This window comes from Mastigoproctus giganteus, chromosome 10 (genome assembly GCF_048544385.1).
Source record: "Mastigoproctus giganteus isolate SK-2022 chromosome 10, ASM4854438v1, whole genome shotgun sequence".
NCBI lineage: Eukaryota > Metazoa > Arthropoda > Arachnida > Uropygi > Thelyphonidae > Mastigoproctus > Mastigoproctus giganteus.
In genome coordinates, this window is record NC_143584.1 from 47,907,699 (window position 1) to 47,924,942 (window position 17,244).

Below are 17,244 nucleotides of genomic sequence, written 5' to 3' on the forward strand. Positions count from 1 at the left end.
TGGGATTTAACACGTTGACTGCCAAGGCTTACTTGGGTAAACTGGTCTCCGACAGAAATTTGAGTTAGGTATGTTAAATTATTCAAAACCCAAATTATAATATATATATATATATATATATATTCATCACCAAAACTCATAAAAAATGCTTATTGTTGTAAAAAAAAAAAAAAAGCCTCGGGAATTATCTCTTAGTTGGCGTATGTAATAGAAAATTCTTTGCAGCAGCCAACTAAGAGTTAACTGAATGTGTTGTAACTTGCAGAATTCTCTGTATATCAATCTGTGCTGTGCGTAAATCCGCTGCATTGACACAGACTTTGTCGTGTATGTTGTATTTAGTACTTTTTTTTTTTTTTTTTTACAAAAAAAAAAAAAAAAAAAAAAAACCCTAAAACAAGGATAAGAAGAGACCACTGACTGAAGAAGAAGAGCTTGAGCTCTATGCTAATATGAGTGACTTGGAATTTGAAGAGCTTTTTGACGTGTTGTATGATTCTAGTTCATAGATCAATCGCATCAAATACTCGTATTATTCAGTGCTAAAAAAAAACTGCATTATATATTATAGAAATATATATATGCATAACACATACATCCTTTTCCATCAAGTTACGGGTTTCTCTGAATTTCGGACATTTTTGGTGGAACATGTAACTTAATGGAAAAGTTACATTGGAGAAAAAATTCTGAACGTTCCAAGAAAATTAGGTCTGAATGTAAAATCCATTATTTAGAATTTCAGTTAGCTATACCACCAAGTCCGAGTTAACCTGTAGTCAGCGTCCTGGGCCAGATTGGCAAATAAGAATTAATTCGTAGTCCGCATTCACCATGTTAAATATAATAACAATTTATTCTGAAACGATTTGTCAGATTGGTCTATGATTTGTCACCATACAAATCAGAGACCAGTTTTCCTTTCCCTTGTATTTTTAAATTAAGAGCATTTAAATGACTAGAAATGTCTAAAAATTGCAAGATGAAATAGCCACACCACATTTGATAGTTGTTTTATTTGTTTTCCTTCCCATTTTCTGTCACAAAAATATCAATTTCATCACACAGTTGAAAGAAACAATATAACACGACTAAGCCATCTCACTACACTATGTAAAATTATATCTTCATATTCATCTTCAGTTTCTGAAAAAAACTTTTGAAACATACGATGATTAAGGCCATGTGATCTTATAAAATTTACAGTCGAAATAACCACATTCATGACGTGTTGGAAATCCAATACTTTCTTTCCTACAGAGAGCTTGATGCATAATGCCGTGAAGTGAATGTTTTTACCAATCATATTTTTTTTGCACTATCAGTTGTGACTCCTACCAGGTTTTTAATATTTAATCCTAACTTTTCAATAGATTGGCAAAAATTTTCAAAATGATTTTTGCCTGTAGTTGTTCCATGCATATTCTGTAGATTAGCTGAATCTTCAAGTGGCACAAAATTATCATGGATTTGGACTGTCATTTACATCAGTACTGTTATCCAGTGCCACACTAAAATATTTCATTTGTTTTATGTTTTCCAAAAATTGTTCAAAGAAATTCTCTCCAATAGCTTCTACTCATCGCATAATTGTTTTTTGAGACAAACTAATGTCTTGTATGTCCTCGTGGGTAGCACAGTTGACAGTATTGCCATCCTCCCCCGCAAGTAAAGCCCATTTCTATGATAGCATGGTTTTTTTGTCCAGCAAACAGAAAATCGACCAGAGAACACATGCAATTTACAGACCATAAACATGGAGAAATATGGCCTTGGTTGCCTTGAACCAAGCAAGTCTGAGACGCTCTCACAAAGATGATACAACATTCCTGTTCTCACCACCTCCAGGTCGAGGGGAAGAGCCCCCACCAGGACCTAGAGGGCATGAGTACTCACAGTGCAACAGATAAAGTTGCCTTGAACTTTATCTGTTAGTTGGTATAAAAGGCTTTTCTGTGATAGCATCCCTGAATGCTTTACATTTAGAATTTGCTGTTGGTAACTTCATCCCTGAAGTTACCAACAGCAAATTCTGGTCACACTGTGTAGAATTTAAAAACTATCTGAGACTGCTGTAAGTCACCGACATCCTTTCCCTTGCCTTTGACAGTAGTTACATTGCTAAGTAAATCCCACATCAGTGCATTGTGAACATTGCTACCTAGTAAGTCTCTTTTCCCTAAATTTTTTTTAACCAATGAAGGGTCAAAACTATTCCTTTCTCTTTTTGTGCCTGTAATGTGCTGGTGTAGGAAACGATTTCCCTTAAATTGATAGAAGTTTAGCTACTGTGTGAGTGATCAATGCACAATGTTCAGTCAATATCTGAAATTCCTCCATTAAAAGACATTTTGATTTATTGACCCACTCCATATGTCTCTACAGTTGTTCATGATATTCATCATAGTCATGAAGCCTGTAACACGTTTCTTCCCTCATTTTTGTTTTCCCAGTGCTTGTGTCACACCAAATTGACTCAACATTAAACTGGCCATCTATGTAAACTAGATGCCCTGCCTTAAATATGAAGACAGAATATATCCCTGACCTAACAGTTTACACTGTATCCATAAATGAATTACTAATAAATACTAATTTAGATGTAAGCATGGCTTTAAGATATAAGGGGATGCCATAAGTTTATTAAACTCTAATAGGGAACTAAATGATTTTCTGATAACTGAAAGGAAAGTGGAAGAGATTGTTGAAGCTAAACATAAAAATGAGCAGCACCCGAGGTAGATGGATCTGTCCAAATGTATTAAGGAGGACAGCAAAAGAGTAAGCAAACCCTTAGTCATAATTACGAAAGCATCTTTGGATTTGGTGAAGGCCTCTATGGACTGGAGATGTGCGAATGTATCCATAACTCATAAAAGAGGATCAAAAGGTGAAATGAGTAGTTACAGATCTGTTAGCTTAACTTCTGCTCTCAGGAAAATAATGGAATCACTGGCCAAAGAAGTAATGCAGGAATATAGAGACAGTCAGAAATGCAATTGTACTGCAGTCACAGCATGAATTTGTTAAGAGGCAATCTTGTCTAATTGGATACTGTAGTGCAGTAACAAAGGAACTGGATAAAAATCATAATTTTGATACTTGGATTTCAGGAAACCTTTTGATACTGTTGCACATAAGACTGCTGTACAAAAAAGGAGCAGTGTAGCATTAAGAGCAAGTTACTGTTATGCACAAAGGAATGGTTGAGTGAAAAGACAGAGGACACTGCTCTTCATGGATTAATGTTATTAGTGGAGTCCACCAGGGTTCAGTGCCTGGCCATTGTTATTTTCTATATTTATTACTCATATTAATGAAGGTGCTTGCACCTTCACAATGGTGGGACTGTTAGTAATCCTGGGTATAACCTCCATGCACAAGTACATGGTGGGTGACCACACAGGTGTGAACCAACGTAAGCAGGGGTCGAGGTGTGGCACCCACACAATATGGTGGAACGCCGCCCCTCTATGTTACCAGGCAGTACTAGGTGGTAGATGACTCTCATCAACTGGTGAAATACCACCACTTTGCTTATTGGAGGCTTGAAGTGATGGAACCCATGTTTGGTCTCTAGAGCTAAGTTCCGGTCAACCCTTCCCTATTTCTTCCATCATGCAGTATGATTGATGACTTTTGAGGTTATGATGAATGTTGTGGCGAGATCCAATATTCCTTACATTTCGAGGGTACAGCTCTAAAACGGTGTTTGCAGGCCGGCTGCTAGTTAGTACACCGGACCGAACCTATTGGTAACTCTCTAGGAGGCTTCCGGATCAGCTAGTGTATAATCTTGCTACCTCTACTCTGCCAGATAGTGACTGGAGGGAGTCCGAGTAGTGTGTATGTGGGGAGCATTGTCGAGGCCACGTTATGTCAAGGATCTGGGTATATTCTCACCACGTGTACGCCATATCCAAAAATTTCATTACTTCATAGCATGTCCCACCCACTTTTTCTTACTATTGAATACACCATGAATTGTCAAACTAATAGAGCAAGCTTATCTGCGAAAAGATCTAAACCTCCCGAGCACTTCCTAATTCATTTCACAAATATACGTGGTCTCGATTCTAATCTCAACGATGTCCATTTCCACTTACAGTCTGCAATTTGGAATCTTGGCAGATTTGGCAATTTGGAATCTCCTCTCTTTGATCTTCTCTGGCTTAAAATCTCTCTACCTCATTGTGTCAAATTCACCTGTTGTCTTCTCCCAACTCCACTAATCACTTGGAGCTCTTTGACTTCCTCTCTTTGTAACTTGACTTTCTCCAGTCCAACTTTCCTAACAGTGAGGTAATTTTCCTTGGTGATTTTAATGTTCACAACTCCAGCTGGCTTCCGTTTTCTAGTCACACCGACCCAGCAGGTCGAGATGCTGAGGCTTTTGCAATTACTAATGACCTAGCACAGATTGTTCATTTACCTACAAGAATACCGGACAATCCTAATCATACAGCCAATACGCTTGATCTTTTTCTCACAAACAACCGTTCTAAGTATACGGTCGAAGTGAGAGGTGCTTTAGGAACTTCAGATCACAACTTGGTGATTGTCTCATCTCCAATGGAGCCTTTATCTCATGGCTATTCACAATCTCATATTGTTTGGCATTACAAGAATGCAAAATGGGATGACCTGCGAGACTTCTTTTCTTCTTTTCCTTGGTCGGATTACTGTTTCAAAACTTCTGATGTCAACGTTTGCGCAGATCGTATCAGTGAAATTATTCTTGCAGGAATCGAATCCTTTATCCCACACTCCACTTTAAAATCTCGTCCTTTATCTAAACCTTGGTTTTCCAATAAATGTGCTAAGGCTGTTCAAGAGAAGAATGTTGCAAATCGTAATTGGCTTGTTTCTAATTCTTCAGTTTCATTTTCTGCCTACACCAAAGCTCGCAACGATTGTAAAGCAGTTATTAATCAGTCCAAACTAGAGTTTGAACAGGCTAAGAGTAGAAAACTTGCTTCTTGCTCTAATGGTAGCTGAGCATTCTGGTCTCTTGCCAAAGCTATTGGCCGCAACTTTTGCCCATCTCTGCTTCCACCTCTGTCCAAATCAGATGGTTCTGTTCTCACTTCAGCCAAGGATAAAGCTGACCTGCTAGTATCCCATTTTTCTTCCGGCTCATGTATTAATGATCTTGGTAAAACACCTCCCACCATTCCCAACACGCTCCATTCAATGCCTCCTGTGGTCTTCTGCCAAAAGGATGTCAGAAGGATTTTGACGAATCGCGGTGCTAAGAAATCTCTAGGTCAAGATGGTATTTCTCCACTTGTTCTCAAAACCTGTGATCCTGAACTTACTCCTATTCTTTGCCGCCTTTTTTCACTTTCTTATTCCAAAGGTGTTTTTCCTTTTGCTTGGAAATTTGCTCATATCCAGCCAGTTCTTAAAAAGGGTGACAAATCCCTCCCATCCAATTATCGTCCCATTACAATTACTTCTACTCTTTCTAAAGTAATGGAGAAATTAATTAACCACCAACTCTTAAACTACCTAGAAACCTTCCGTCTGATCAACGATCGCCAGTATGGATTCCGTCAGTGTCGATCCACTGGTGATATTCTGGCTTATGTTACCCATTTATGGACTAATTCAATGGAAAGGTTCGGTGAAAAACAAGTAGTTGCTCTTGACATCTCAAAGGAAGGCTTTTGATCGTGTTTGGAATAGAGGTCTTCTAAACAAGCTTCCATCTTATGGTTTGCCAACTGTTTTTAGTAATTGGTTATCCAGTTTTCTCTCTGATCGCTCACTGAGGGTGATGGTAGATGGCTCTCTGTCTTCTAACTTCTCCACTAATGCCGGTGTCCACCAAGGTTCAGTTCTTAACCCCACTCTTTTCCTCTTGTATATTAATGACCTTCTTCCATTGACTGGAAATCCTATCCATAGTTGCCGATGATAGCACATTGCATTCCAGTTTCCATTTTGAGAAACCTTGTCCTGCTCAATCAGCTTCAACTTCTCGAAAATCTGCTACCAATTCCTTAAATGGCGATCTTCAGGTAATTCTCCAGTGGGGCAAAGACAACTTAGTTGATTTCAACCCTTCTAAAACTCAGTCTTGTCTTATATCTCGCAAAAAGGATTCTTCTGCTCCTATGCTTATTTTTAGTGACACTCCGATTTCGAGGCAAAATGATATATCACTTTTGGGGATTACCCTGACTTCTAATCTCTCTTGGCACAAGCACATTACAAATATTGCTTCCTCTGCATCTAAAAAACTTGTTTTCTCTTTTGCTCTCGGCGTTACTTTTCTTCCAAATAGCTGTTCACTCTGTACAAATCGCAAATCCACCCTACCATGGAATATTGTTCCCACATCTGGGGTCGTGCCTCCAAAACCTCTCTCAGGCTTCTTGATTCCATTCAGAAGAGGGCTGTTAGGTTAATTAATGATTCATCTCTAACAGAGTGTCTCCACTCGCTTTCTCATAGACGTACTGTTTCTGCTGCATGCCTCTTCTACAGATACTTCCATGGGCACTGTTCTGAATTGGCTTCTGTAATTCGCGCTCTCTCTTTCAAAACAGTTCGAACACGTGCCGCCACCAGCCAACATCCATTTACTGTCCAACTTCAAACCCACAGAACCAACTTTTCATTTTCCTCATTTATTCATTCAACTGCCGTTTTCTGGAACAACCTTCCTTCATATGTATTTCCTGAAAATTACAATCTACAGAAGTTCAAGTCCAATGTCAACAAAATATCTTCTTTCGTCTTCTCAACCTCCAACCCAAGCACGGTACTAAGTACTATAGGTTCTAATACCTCTCGTGTTTGGGGGTCATATAAAAAAAAAATAATAAAAAAAAAATAAATAAATAAAAAATGTATATTAGGCTTAAAGTCTAATTTGTAGATGATACAAAGGTTGGCAGGTGGTTAATGACAGTGATCAAGGTAAGCTACTGCAACAAGATCTAGAAAAATAGCCAGATCAGCTGAAAAATGGCAATTGAAGTTTAACATTGATAAATGCAAGGTTCTGCATATGGGTAGCAGTAATCCCAGATTAACATATCAGCTGTATGGTACTGCAATGTGTAGCAGAAAATGAAAAAAAAAAACTTAGTAATTGTGCAGTCAGCTGCCAGGACAGCTTATCACGTTTTGTCAATAATATACAGCAACGTTGTTAGCAGGGTGAAGGTGATTATGCCCTTGTACATGGCAATGGTTAGGGCTACATCTTGAGTACCTCATACAGGTTCGGAAGCCTTATTTTAGCAAGGCTGTAGTTCTGCCGGAACGGGTGCAGAGATAGGCATTGAGATTGATGAGGGGTACTAAAGGGTGGTCTTACCAAGAAAGGCTTTGGGTCTGCAAATTGCAATGTCTCTAGATGAGGTGCCCACATGATGATCTGATTATAGTGTTTAAGGCTTTGAATGGATTGAGCAAGCTCAGTTCTAATGGTATTCTTCCTCTTTCTGAGATGCACATATGAGGGGGGGCATTAGTTAACATTGAGGAAGGATTGTTGTAGGATAGATGGGCAGAAGTTTGCTTTCAGTCATCAGATCATTGATTGTTGGAGTGATGTGGCAAGTTTTTTTCTTAGCTGATGCTTTATAAGCTTGTTTTCTTGCATCATTTGCTACTACTGATATTAATACTGTTATAATTGCCAGATTGTTTATTTTCTGAATGGAACTTTACAAATGAGGGTAAATTGTATGACTTTACTCATTTATTAGCCAGTTGAGCATATTTATTGATGAGACTAGATGAAGTGGTGATGACTTGATTTGTCAGCAATTTCCCATTGATAATTTGTCACATAACTTTTATATATTTTACAACAGTATTATATGTGCAAAATTCATGAAAAATATATATATCATTACTATATTGAAATATCTTTACTTAATACATATAGATACAAATGTATGAAGATTTGTTAAACTGAACAACAGAACTTACGTACAATGACTTCTTACATAAGTTCACAAGACATGACCTTATATCTGGAATTAATCAATTGCCTGCAAATGTTACTGTGGGGATTAACAAAGTTACAGTTTATGATTAAATGTTTGAACCGATATCTAATTGATCCCCTCTTAAAAATTTTTAATACCATATTAAAATGAGAATTTTTCCCTCCAACATGGAATATGTATTCTGTTAGGCCAATCCCAAAAGTTTCCCAGCCAACTGAAGCCAAGCACTTTAGACCCATCTCTCGCTCTTCATGTTTACTGAAGCTGCTTGAGAAAACAGTCCTGAAAGTACTTACTATGCGCATCCTCCCTCACAGACCTCAGCAAATTCATTATGCCCTGCATGATAGATCAACAATTAGTAATCTGCTTATGACTACTAATGCCATCCTTGGATTGTTTGAGGAGAAAGAAAAAATTACAGTCACATATCTGGATCCACAAGTGGCCTTCAATAGCGTCAACATCCTGGTCTTGATTAAGCTCCTTCAAAATTACTATCACATCACAGGCCAAGTATTGAAGTTTCTGACATCCCTTCTTCAGAACAGAACCATCAAAATGTCCATAGGAAAGCAGACGTATACTAGGCAAATACGAGCAGGCATGCCACAATGGGGGTGGCGGCACAATAGCTGTGAAAGGAGTGTCCTGTCTGGCATTCTGTTCGCAGCTATAATTAACCCACTAATACAGAACAGAACAGATATGTTGTCATATACAGATGACTTAATGCTGTTGATGAAGATAAAATCGGCTGATGAAGCAAAAGATACTACAGTAACCATCAATGAGACTTTATCAGAAATATAGCAGTACCTCACAAGATTTGATTTGCAAGTTGACCCTGAAAAATCTGCCGTCATGGTCTTCTCACTTAAATGTACACCAACCATAATTCTTCTGGCGATTGAAGGAGTCTTGATCTCCTGCATTGAAAAGCAGAAAGATCTGGGTGTGATCTTTGATCGAAAATTAAGATTCCATCATCATATAGAAGAACTCTGTGCTAAATTCAACAGGAAACAGTGGGCTGCCAAGCAGCACTTGCTACATATTCATAACACAAATATGATAAGAACGTATATCACGATGATGATCATCAGAGGTGTACTGTATTGGGTAGAGTTGTGGGGCTCGGCTGCAGACACAACAATTAAACTATTGAATGCCGCAGAATACGGGCTCCTGAAATGGGCAACCTGGAAGTGTCATCTCCCACCACAACTTCACTGATGGCCAAAGCACTGAATTTAACCAGATTTTCAGCATTAATGAATGAAAGAAGACTAAATCTTCACCATCAAAATGGTTGCTGGAAGAATCTCAGTACCCAACATTTGGGACACGTGTGCTGGCAGATCCCCCACCCAGTGCTCCACTCTGCTCCACTCCCAAGCTTCTTGCTCTTCCATTGAGGTTACTTTTTAAAGATTGGTTCCTCCCTTTTCAAAAGCTCCATCTAGCTCAATCCTTGGACGCCAACCTGCGCAAAATCATAGTTGACAAAAATTATAGACTTCTCATCCTAGATCTGTATGTGTGTTCCGCAACCATCAACCGACATGAGATCGCTTCGGCTCAGCAAGAATTTTACAGAAATTTGAATTCAAGGAAACTATCCTATGTTGTTTTAATTCAATGTATTATTATTATTATTGTATCTTATTTTTAAGTAAGATACTCCGCTCTATGTTATTTATTTATCCTATATTATATTTCCGGCAAGATAATATCTCTGCCGCTTGTTAACCCCTGGCTTAATGCCGTGAAGGGCTTTGTAAAGTCTGGGTACCTGCGTGTATCTTTGCACCTTACAATAAAGATCATGTTTATTTATTCTTTGCATTTAACTATATATTTAGAAACAATATATAAATGTTTACCAAATAAAATATGTACACTCATGCTATAATTTTAATTTGGTTAGTGTTTGTATACCTGAAGGATTACTGAAGAAATTTCCACATAATCATCTCCAGCTGATGGTTCAGTCAGGAGCTAAGGGTAGCAAGGTGAGTTTGAGGGGATATTTTTAGCATTTCATGTATATACAGTGGTACCTCGGGTCACGAACTTAATTCGTTCTTTGACTCCGTTCGCGAACCAAACAATTTTTCCCATTGAAATTAATGCAAATTCAGTTAATCCATTTGCCCGCCCCAGAAACATATTGTTTTTTGACTTTTTTATGGATTCATGTGTGGCAAAAATATAAAATATACAGTATAACTTTACCTTTGTGGTTGATAGTTGCTGGCACAGGTAGATGGTAGAGGAGGAGGAGGAAGACTACTCCTTTGAAGGAGAGTCCCATTCCATAATAACGTTGGGCATTTCTGGTGTTTTTTTCACTTGTTTGTATCCTGTGAAGTGGTTCGATTGCTGGCTTGATGGCTGGTGTTTTCACAAGATAACGATCCAGAGACATTTGTCTTTTTCTTTGTTGGATAATTTTCCAAAAATGGGATATAACATTGTCATTTAAATGTCCACTGCTCTGCTGGTCAGAGTTTTGTTAGGGTGATGCTTCTCAATGAAAACCTGCACTTCACTCCACTTGCTACAAATTTCTTTGATCTCAGCACTTGAAACATGTACCTCCTCCTCTCCTGAGTGCTCCTCCTGCATAACTTTCATCTGTTCATGTTGCAATTCATCAAGTTCTTCTGTGTTGAGTTCTTGTCTGTGGTCCTCCACCTGCTCCACCACATCCTCCTCGTTGACCTCCAAGCTCAAACTCTTGCCAATGGTCACAATCTCGTTTACTAGAGTTACATCTGTCTCCTCGAAGTCTCTATCAGGCACACAACCTGGCCAAAGTCTCCTCCAGGCAGATTTGAAACGTGCAGTTAGAGACATTGTTCCATGCCGTGTCAATGACGTTTATGCAGTGGAGGATATGGAAGTGATCCTTTCAAAAATCACACAGGGTCAAATCCGTGTCGTTGGTCACGGATTTGACCGCAGTCACGGAAACACCTGGAAAAAAGAGCCTTTGTATATAACTTCTTGAAGTTGGAAATTACTTGCTGGTCCATGGGCTGGATGAGAGGAGTGGTGTTAGGAGGCAGAAGTCTGACTTTTATGAAGTCGTATTCAATATCAACAACAATTCATCTTCTTCCATACTTGGAGGATGGGCAGGAGCATTTTCCATAACCAGCAGACACTTAAGGGGCAAATTATTTTCCTCAAGGTATTTCTTGACAGTTGGCGTAAAAACTTCAGTCAACCACTCCATAAAAAGTAATCTTGTTACCAAAGCCTTGCTATTCGGCGCCTCCGTAACCAGGTGGGAAGGAGCAGCAGTGCATAGCACACGCTTCTTGATTAGACCGGGGTTCGAGCCCGTCACCACCAAATACGGAGGATGCGGAAAGGTCAAGGAATGACCACCGCATATCCTGGAACAATATGGCCTTAGTTGCTAATGCTCCTAAAAACCAAATAACAAACAAACAAAGCCTTGCTATTCGCTCTCCACAATACCGGAAGTTTACTCTTTAGCACTTTATTGCATTTAAAAGCATGCGGATTTTCAGAGTGGTAAACTAAAAGAGGCTTAATCTTACAATCCCCACTTGCATTAGCGCACAATAAAAGTGTAAGCCTGTCCTTCATTGGTTTGTGGCCAGGCGGTGACTTTTCCTCTTGGGTTATGTAGATCCTTCTTGGCATTTTTTTCCAAAAAAGTCCCGTTTCATCGCAATTAAAAACTTGATGCGGTATGTAACCTTCAGAGTTGATAGAGTTTGCAAATTCCTCCACATAGGCATCTGCTGCTTTTTTGTCCGAACTAGCTGCCTCTCCAAGCCTAACAACACTATGAATTCCAGTTCATCAACGAAACTTCTCGAACCAGCCTCTACTTGCTTTAAATTTGTCAATGCTAGCATCACTTGTATTCGCCGTTTTTGCCACTAAATCACCATGCAAAAGTAAAGCCTTCTCGCATATTAGGGCCTCGCTAACACTATCTCCAGCAAGCTGCTTTTCATTAATCCAAACTAACAATAATTTTTCTACTTCTTCTAACACTTGAGACCTTTGCTTCATTAACATAGTCACTCCTTTAGCCACATCAGCCGTCTTTAGCGCATCTTTGTTCTTTAAGATAGTAGAAATCATAGATTTAGCCATGTTGTACTGCTTGGTGAGATCAGAAACGCTAACACCATTCTCATGTTTAGTTATTATTTCCTTCTTCGTTTCTACTGTAATATGCTTAGGCTTCTTTACACCACTATCACTAACACTTTTCGTTTTCTTGGGAGCCATAATGAGGGTTAATTTAATGCAATTAAATTGCATTAAAAAAATTGTATCAAGAACAACGCAACAACAAACAATGTTCACAACGCGCAAACCTGAGTACAACTGATGCTATTCGCGAGCCGAAAACATGGCGCCAAAGACATGTTTGTGCATTCGTGCTCTGAGGCATTCATCACGGGTCGAGTCAATTTGTTTGGAAATTGTGTTCGTGGGTCGATTTGTTTGTGACCCGAGGTACCACTGTATTCATAATGTTAAGAACAATTGTTTTATTCTTTAAGTTGAATGTTAGAATTACAGTAAAATTTTGTCATCCTAATTCTCGGCATTTTCATTGACAGTGATAGCAAACAAAAAAAATACTTGGTTTGAATTTGTGTGTGATTTTTTGGCTATAGTGTACTTAGATAAACTGAAATGACTTAAATTCATTTCAATATAACGATTCTTTAGTTATATGATTTAAGGCGCATTTAATTTGAGGGTTATATTTCATTTCAGGAAGCTGTTAGTGGTACATTAGTGGTAGCATAATGATGCAAGGCAGCAAGCTTATATTATGCATCAAACCCCCCCTTCAAAAACAAATGGCCTCAGTATGCATGCTGATAGACAGCTTGTTAGTCAGCTACTAGTATAGCTATGATCCTCAGTGTTTTAGCCAGTACACTGAAGATAGGAGCTATACTCATTGTCTGAAAGCTTTACCATAGAAAAATAGAACAGCCAATTGCAATGAAACTTTAAATATCTTTCAGGAAAAGAGATATTTTTTTTGTATACTTCATTGGATAATGGGAAGTATTGGATAAGCACACAATGAATGTGCTTGATTTTTTGTCAAGTCTCATTCCCCAAGAAACAATTATTTGTGTATAAAAACATACAAACTTTGCATTCTTAGTTTAGAAATCTAAATTATTATATTATGAATAATTTAGAAGTTATAAAATTATGGTATTTGGTCAAGAAATATAGTAGTTCTAGTAAAATGTTGTGAGATAGGTAGTGACCAGACGTCCCGGATTATGCAGGACAGTCCCGGATTTCATTCGTTTGTCCTGCATTGCAAACTGCCCCAGACTGGACATGTAGCCTCCATACTTAATGGCAAACATAATGCAAATGTTTTGCATTACGGGAACCAGTGATACAACGGAAAGTTTCGATAGTAAATAAGCTGTGGACATCAACAAAAACACACCTGACTGTAGAAATGCTGAAAGCAATACCACTAAAAAATAACAAATAAGGAAGAATTAAGAAAAATTCATTCAGCATAAAAAAATTTAATTATATTATTTAATTTCTCTTGTTTTTATTGTTAAAAGAAGTATGTATGTATTATTATTTCTCAGAAAAAACCCAATCTTTTTTCACTAAACAAAAATGAAAATTGATTAAAAACTTGATCCCTCTAATAAGTGTTGTTTTTTCCCCCTTCTAATTACAATTATTTCTCTCAGTTCCCATCCTTCATACAACCTTCTGTTCATTAAGTAGCATAACATGAGGGGTACCGTATACTGAAAGTCAGCCTTTCTGTGGAAAAAAAAGATATATATATTAGAGCCACCCCCTGGACTGCTGTTCAGGGGTGGCTCTAAAGCAGAGCAATAAACAGATAATAATATATACTGGGGGGGGGGGGGGCTTTGCTCACTGCACTTGCTTCTTTTGATAAAACAAAATAAAATACTTACAGAAGCTTCGAACTCTGTGTGTCTCCACCTCAGCTATGAATACATAAGTATGTTACTATATTTATATAATATTGGGTGTAGATACACCATAGAAAACTCTTAAAGAAAAACTACGATTGTAGTGTGAATGTGCTCACCCTTCACAACAAGTTACCATGTATTGCACTAACTCGAATAAGTAATGCTTCACTAATAGAGAGGACTATTGTCACTTATTCTTGGTGGGCACGATCACCCAGACAGCACTGTTTCAAAGCTAGTTGACTTTACATCGGTGGGCCTTTCACACTATGATTGTAGTTTTTCTTTAAGAGTTGCTCACTGCACTTGCTTCTTTTGATAAAACAAAATAAAATACTTACAGAAGCTTTGAACTCTGTTTCACACTATGATTGTAGTTTTTCTTTAAGAGTTGTCTATGGTGTATCTACACTGATATTATACAAGGTGTTTCAAAAATGGTCAATAATTTAAAGGTGAAAAGTACAAACTAAAATAAGCAAAAGAGTCCCAGTAAACATCGGGCTGCAAATGAACCATTTTCGAGATAATGCACATTTTCTGTTAAGATCCACCACTGACTATGGGAGCACTAGTTTAGCAATGAGGATCCTTTGCTAAGGATGGTTTTATTAAACATAAGATAATACATTTTTAATTTTTGGTTTCAACACCACAGGATTTTACAGATGTTACATGTTACAGGATGTTACAAAAGGTGTTCAAAATGCTGTCCTTGCATCCGTACGCAGCTTTGTAGTCTTCTCTGCATTGAGTTGCGAATCCCCAAGCATTCCTGGGTCATTTCTGATTTGTTGAAAGGATCCAACCAGACGCTGCAATTCCTCAACTGTATTAATGTCAGAAGTGTACACCAAGCTTTTTACATGAGCGCAGATACAAAAATCCATAGGATTTAAGTAATCTTCGTTGCTGTAACCTCTTTCCACATTGACTAACCTTTGACAAGTACTAGTATACCTAGAGAATGAGCATAACCTAAACAAACAAGTCAGTGGTGGATCCGAACTTCATACAGTTCATCTTGTCAGTGGTGGATCCCAACTAGAAATGTGCAATATCTCGAAAATGATTCACTCAAGAACCCATGTTTACTAGGCTTTTTTTGTATATTGTAGTCTGTATACAGTTCACCTTAAAATTATTGACCATCACTTTCAAACCATCCTGTATAGATATAGAATCTTAAAATATTATGCCTTGTTGCATTTATTTTATTTAAATAAATACGTTACATATGGAAATCAAGAATGGTACCATGTGGTGATATTAGATAAACATAGCATGTGACCACGCTTAAACAGAAGTTTGTTTTATCACAGTAAAACAAGCTTCTATTACGTATTTTTGTATTTGTTATGTATTATATCATTAGGAGGAATATAAATATCATTAGGAGGAAAATTATTTTAATGTATAGAAAGATATATATTTTTTTAAGAAGTTTGATATTTTATTTTATAAGTTAAGTTAAAAGAAGTCAATATATTTAATTTATATTTTGTATGTGAATATTTTTTTATATAAAAAATTTAAGAAAAATGTGTATATTGTTTCTGGGGGTGAAAATCCCCCCCCCCCCAAAAAAAAAGATGTCCTGCATTGGAATGCTAAGGATCTGATCACTTTACAGATAGGTCAAAATGTTATCAGTTCTACCCAGACATGTAGGAGGGACTGTATGATTGAACACTTTCTTATTATCAGGAAACATATTTAATATATATTATAGTTAAGGAAAGGTTCTCTGGGACCTTTCCTTGACTATAATATGAAAATTTATATAAAATATGTTGTGCATTATAGCAGGATACTGTATATGGAAAGAGCCAATTGATCAGAAATAACAATCTTCAGCAGTTACATGCCTTAGGTAAATAACTATAAGGGATATATTAGGGTAGTAAAAGGTAAGAAAAGGCAAACTTAACCTCTATATAGAAATGATAGGAGTGTTGTAAATTAAATGAGCAGATTTTTGTTTTTAATGAAAACCCCAAACATAAAATATATTAAATCCTATGCTACTATTAAGTAGTATTAAGTAATGCCATACATTGATTACAAAGAGAGAAGTCACCTGTGCTTTGCAATATAAAAAGTATAGAAAAAAAGGAAAATTTTCTATAGCAATCGTGAAACATATATGTGAAAAACAGTCACTAAATTTTACACTAAATGGCCTTTGTCTCTACAACGAGCCATTCACTATGCATGAATTAAAAAGAGCTCGCTCTTTTTCTAAAGCAAGTGCTCTTGGACCAGATGGCATCCATTATGAATTGATTAAGCACCTTTCACTAACATCTATAGATCACCTCTCCTTTTATACAACAGAATCCATTTTCCAGATGCTTGGAGCATGGCAGTTATTCTTGTCTTTGCGAAGCCAGGAAAGGATCCTAAAATCCCTACTAAATTATTGTCCTGTCGCTCTGACTAGCTAGTTGTCTATGCAAAATCATGGAGAGAATGGTTAATTTTCATTTAATATGGTATTTAGAATCAAACCACCTTCTCTCCAACATTCAGCTTCCGAAGAAACTAGTCCACACTGGACCATCTTATTAGACTGGAAACACCCATCTGGGATGCTTTCCTAAAACACGAATGCCTTTTGTCTGTATTCTTTTACATGGAGAAAGCGTATGACACAGTTTGGAGATGTGGCATCTTAAAAGATTAGCATGACCTGTCTTAGAGGGCATCTCCCCATTTTTTTTATTAAAAACGTTCTAGCCAAGCCTTCCAAGTTCACATAGGATCCTCACTCTCTCATCCGTTTTGACAAGAGGAGGGAGTGCCGCAAGGATTAGTATTAAGTGTCATGCTTTTTGCCATCACAATTAATTCTCTCAGAATGTTCTCCAACTGTAAACAGCAACTCTCTATGTTGATGACTTTACCATATTTTCTCAGTCATGAAACATGAGGGTTATTGAAAGACAACTGTAACAAGCCATTAATTGCCTTAATTCCTGGGCACTTGCTAATGGATTCAGGTTCTCACTGCAGAAGACTTTGCATACATTTCTGTCATAAGCATAATCTTCATCCTGAACCTGAATTAAGGCTTGGACAAAATGCTATTCTGCTAGTGTCAGACACCAAAATTCTTGGGACTCGTTTTTGATAAAAAGTTGACCTTTCTGAAACATCTGCCAACTCCTTACAAAGTGCAAGAGAGGCCTTAATATTCTCTGCTCTCTTTCCTCTACATCTTGGGGTGTGGACTGCACCCTACTATGCATTTATCATGCACTTGTATGATT

The 17,244-nt window shown here is 37.5% G+C and overlaps 1 protein-coding gene across 1 annotated transcript in view; it reads left to right on the forward strand.

The window, feature by feature from the left end:
- The window catches only part of Polr1A (RNA polymerase I subunit RpI1), a 476,971-nt gene that overhangs the window by 181,661 nt on the left and 278,066 nt on the right, over positions 1 to 17,244 (forward strand). Inside the window, exon 17 of the mRNA XM_090382924.1 lies at positions 9,901 to 9,985. Within this exon, the coding sequence (XP_090239050.1) occupies positions 9,901 to 9,985 (85 nt within the window). The remainder of the gene's footprint in view (positions 1 to 9,900; positions 9,986 to 17,244) is intronic.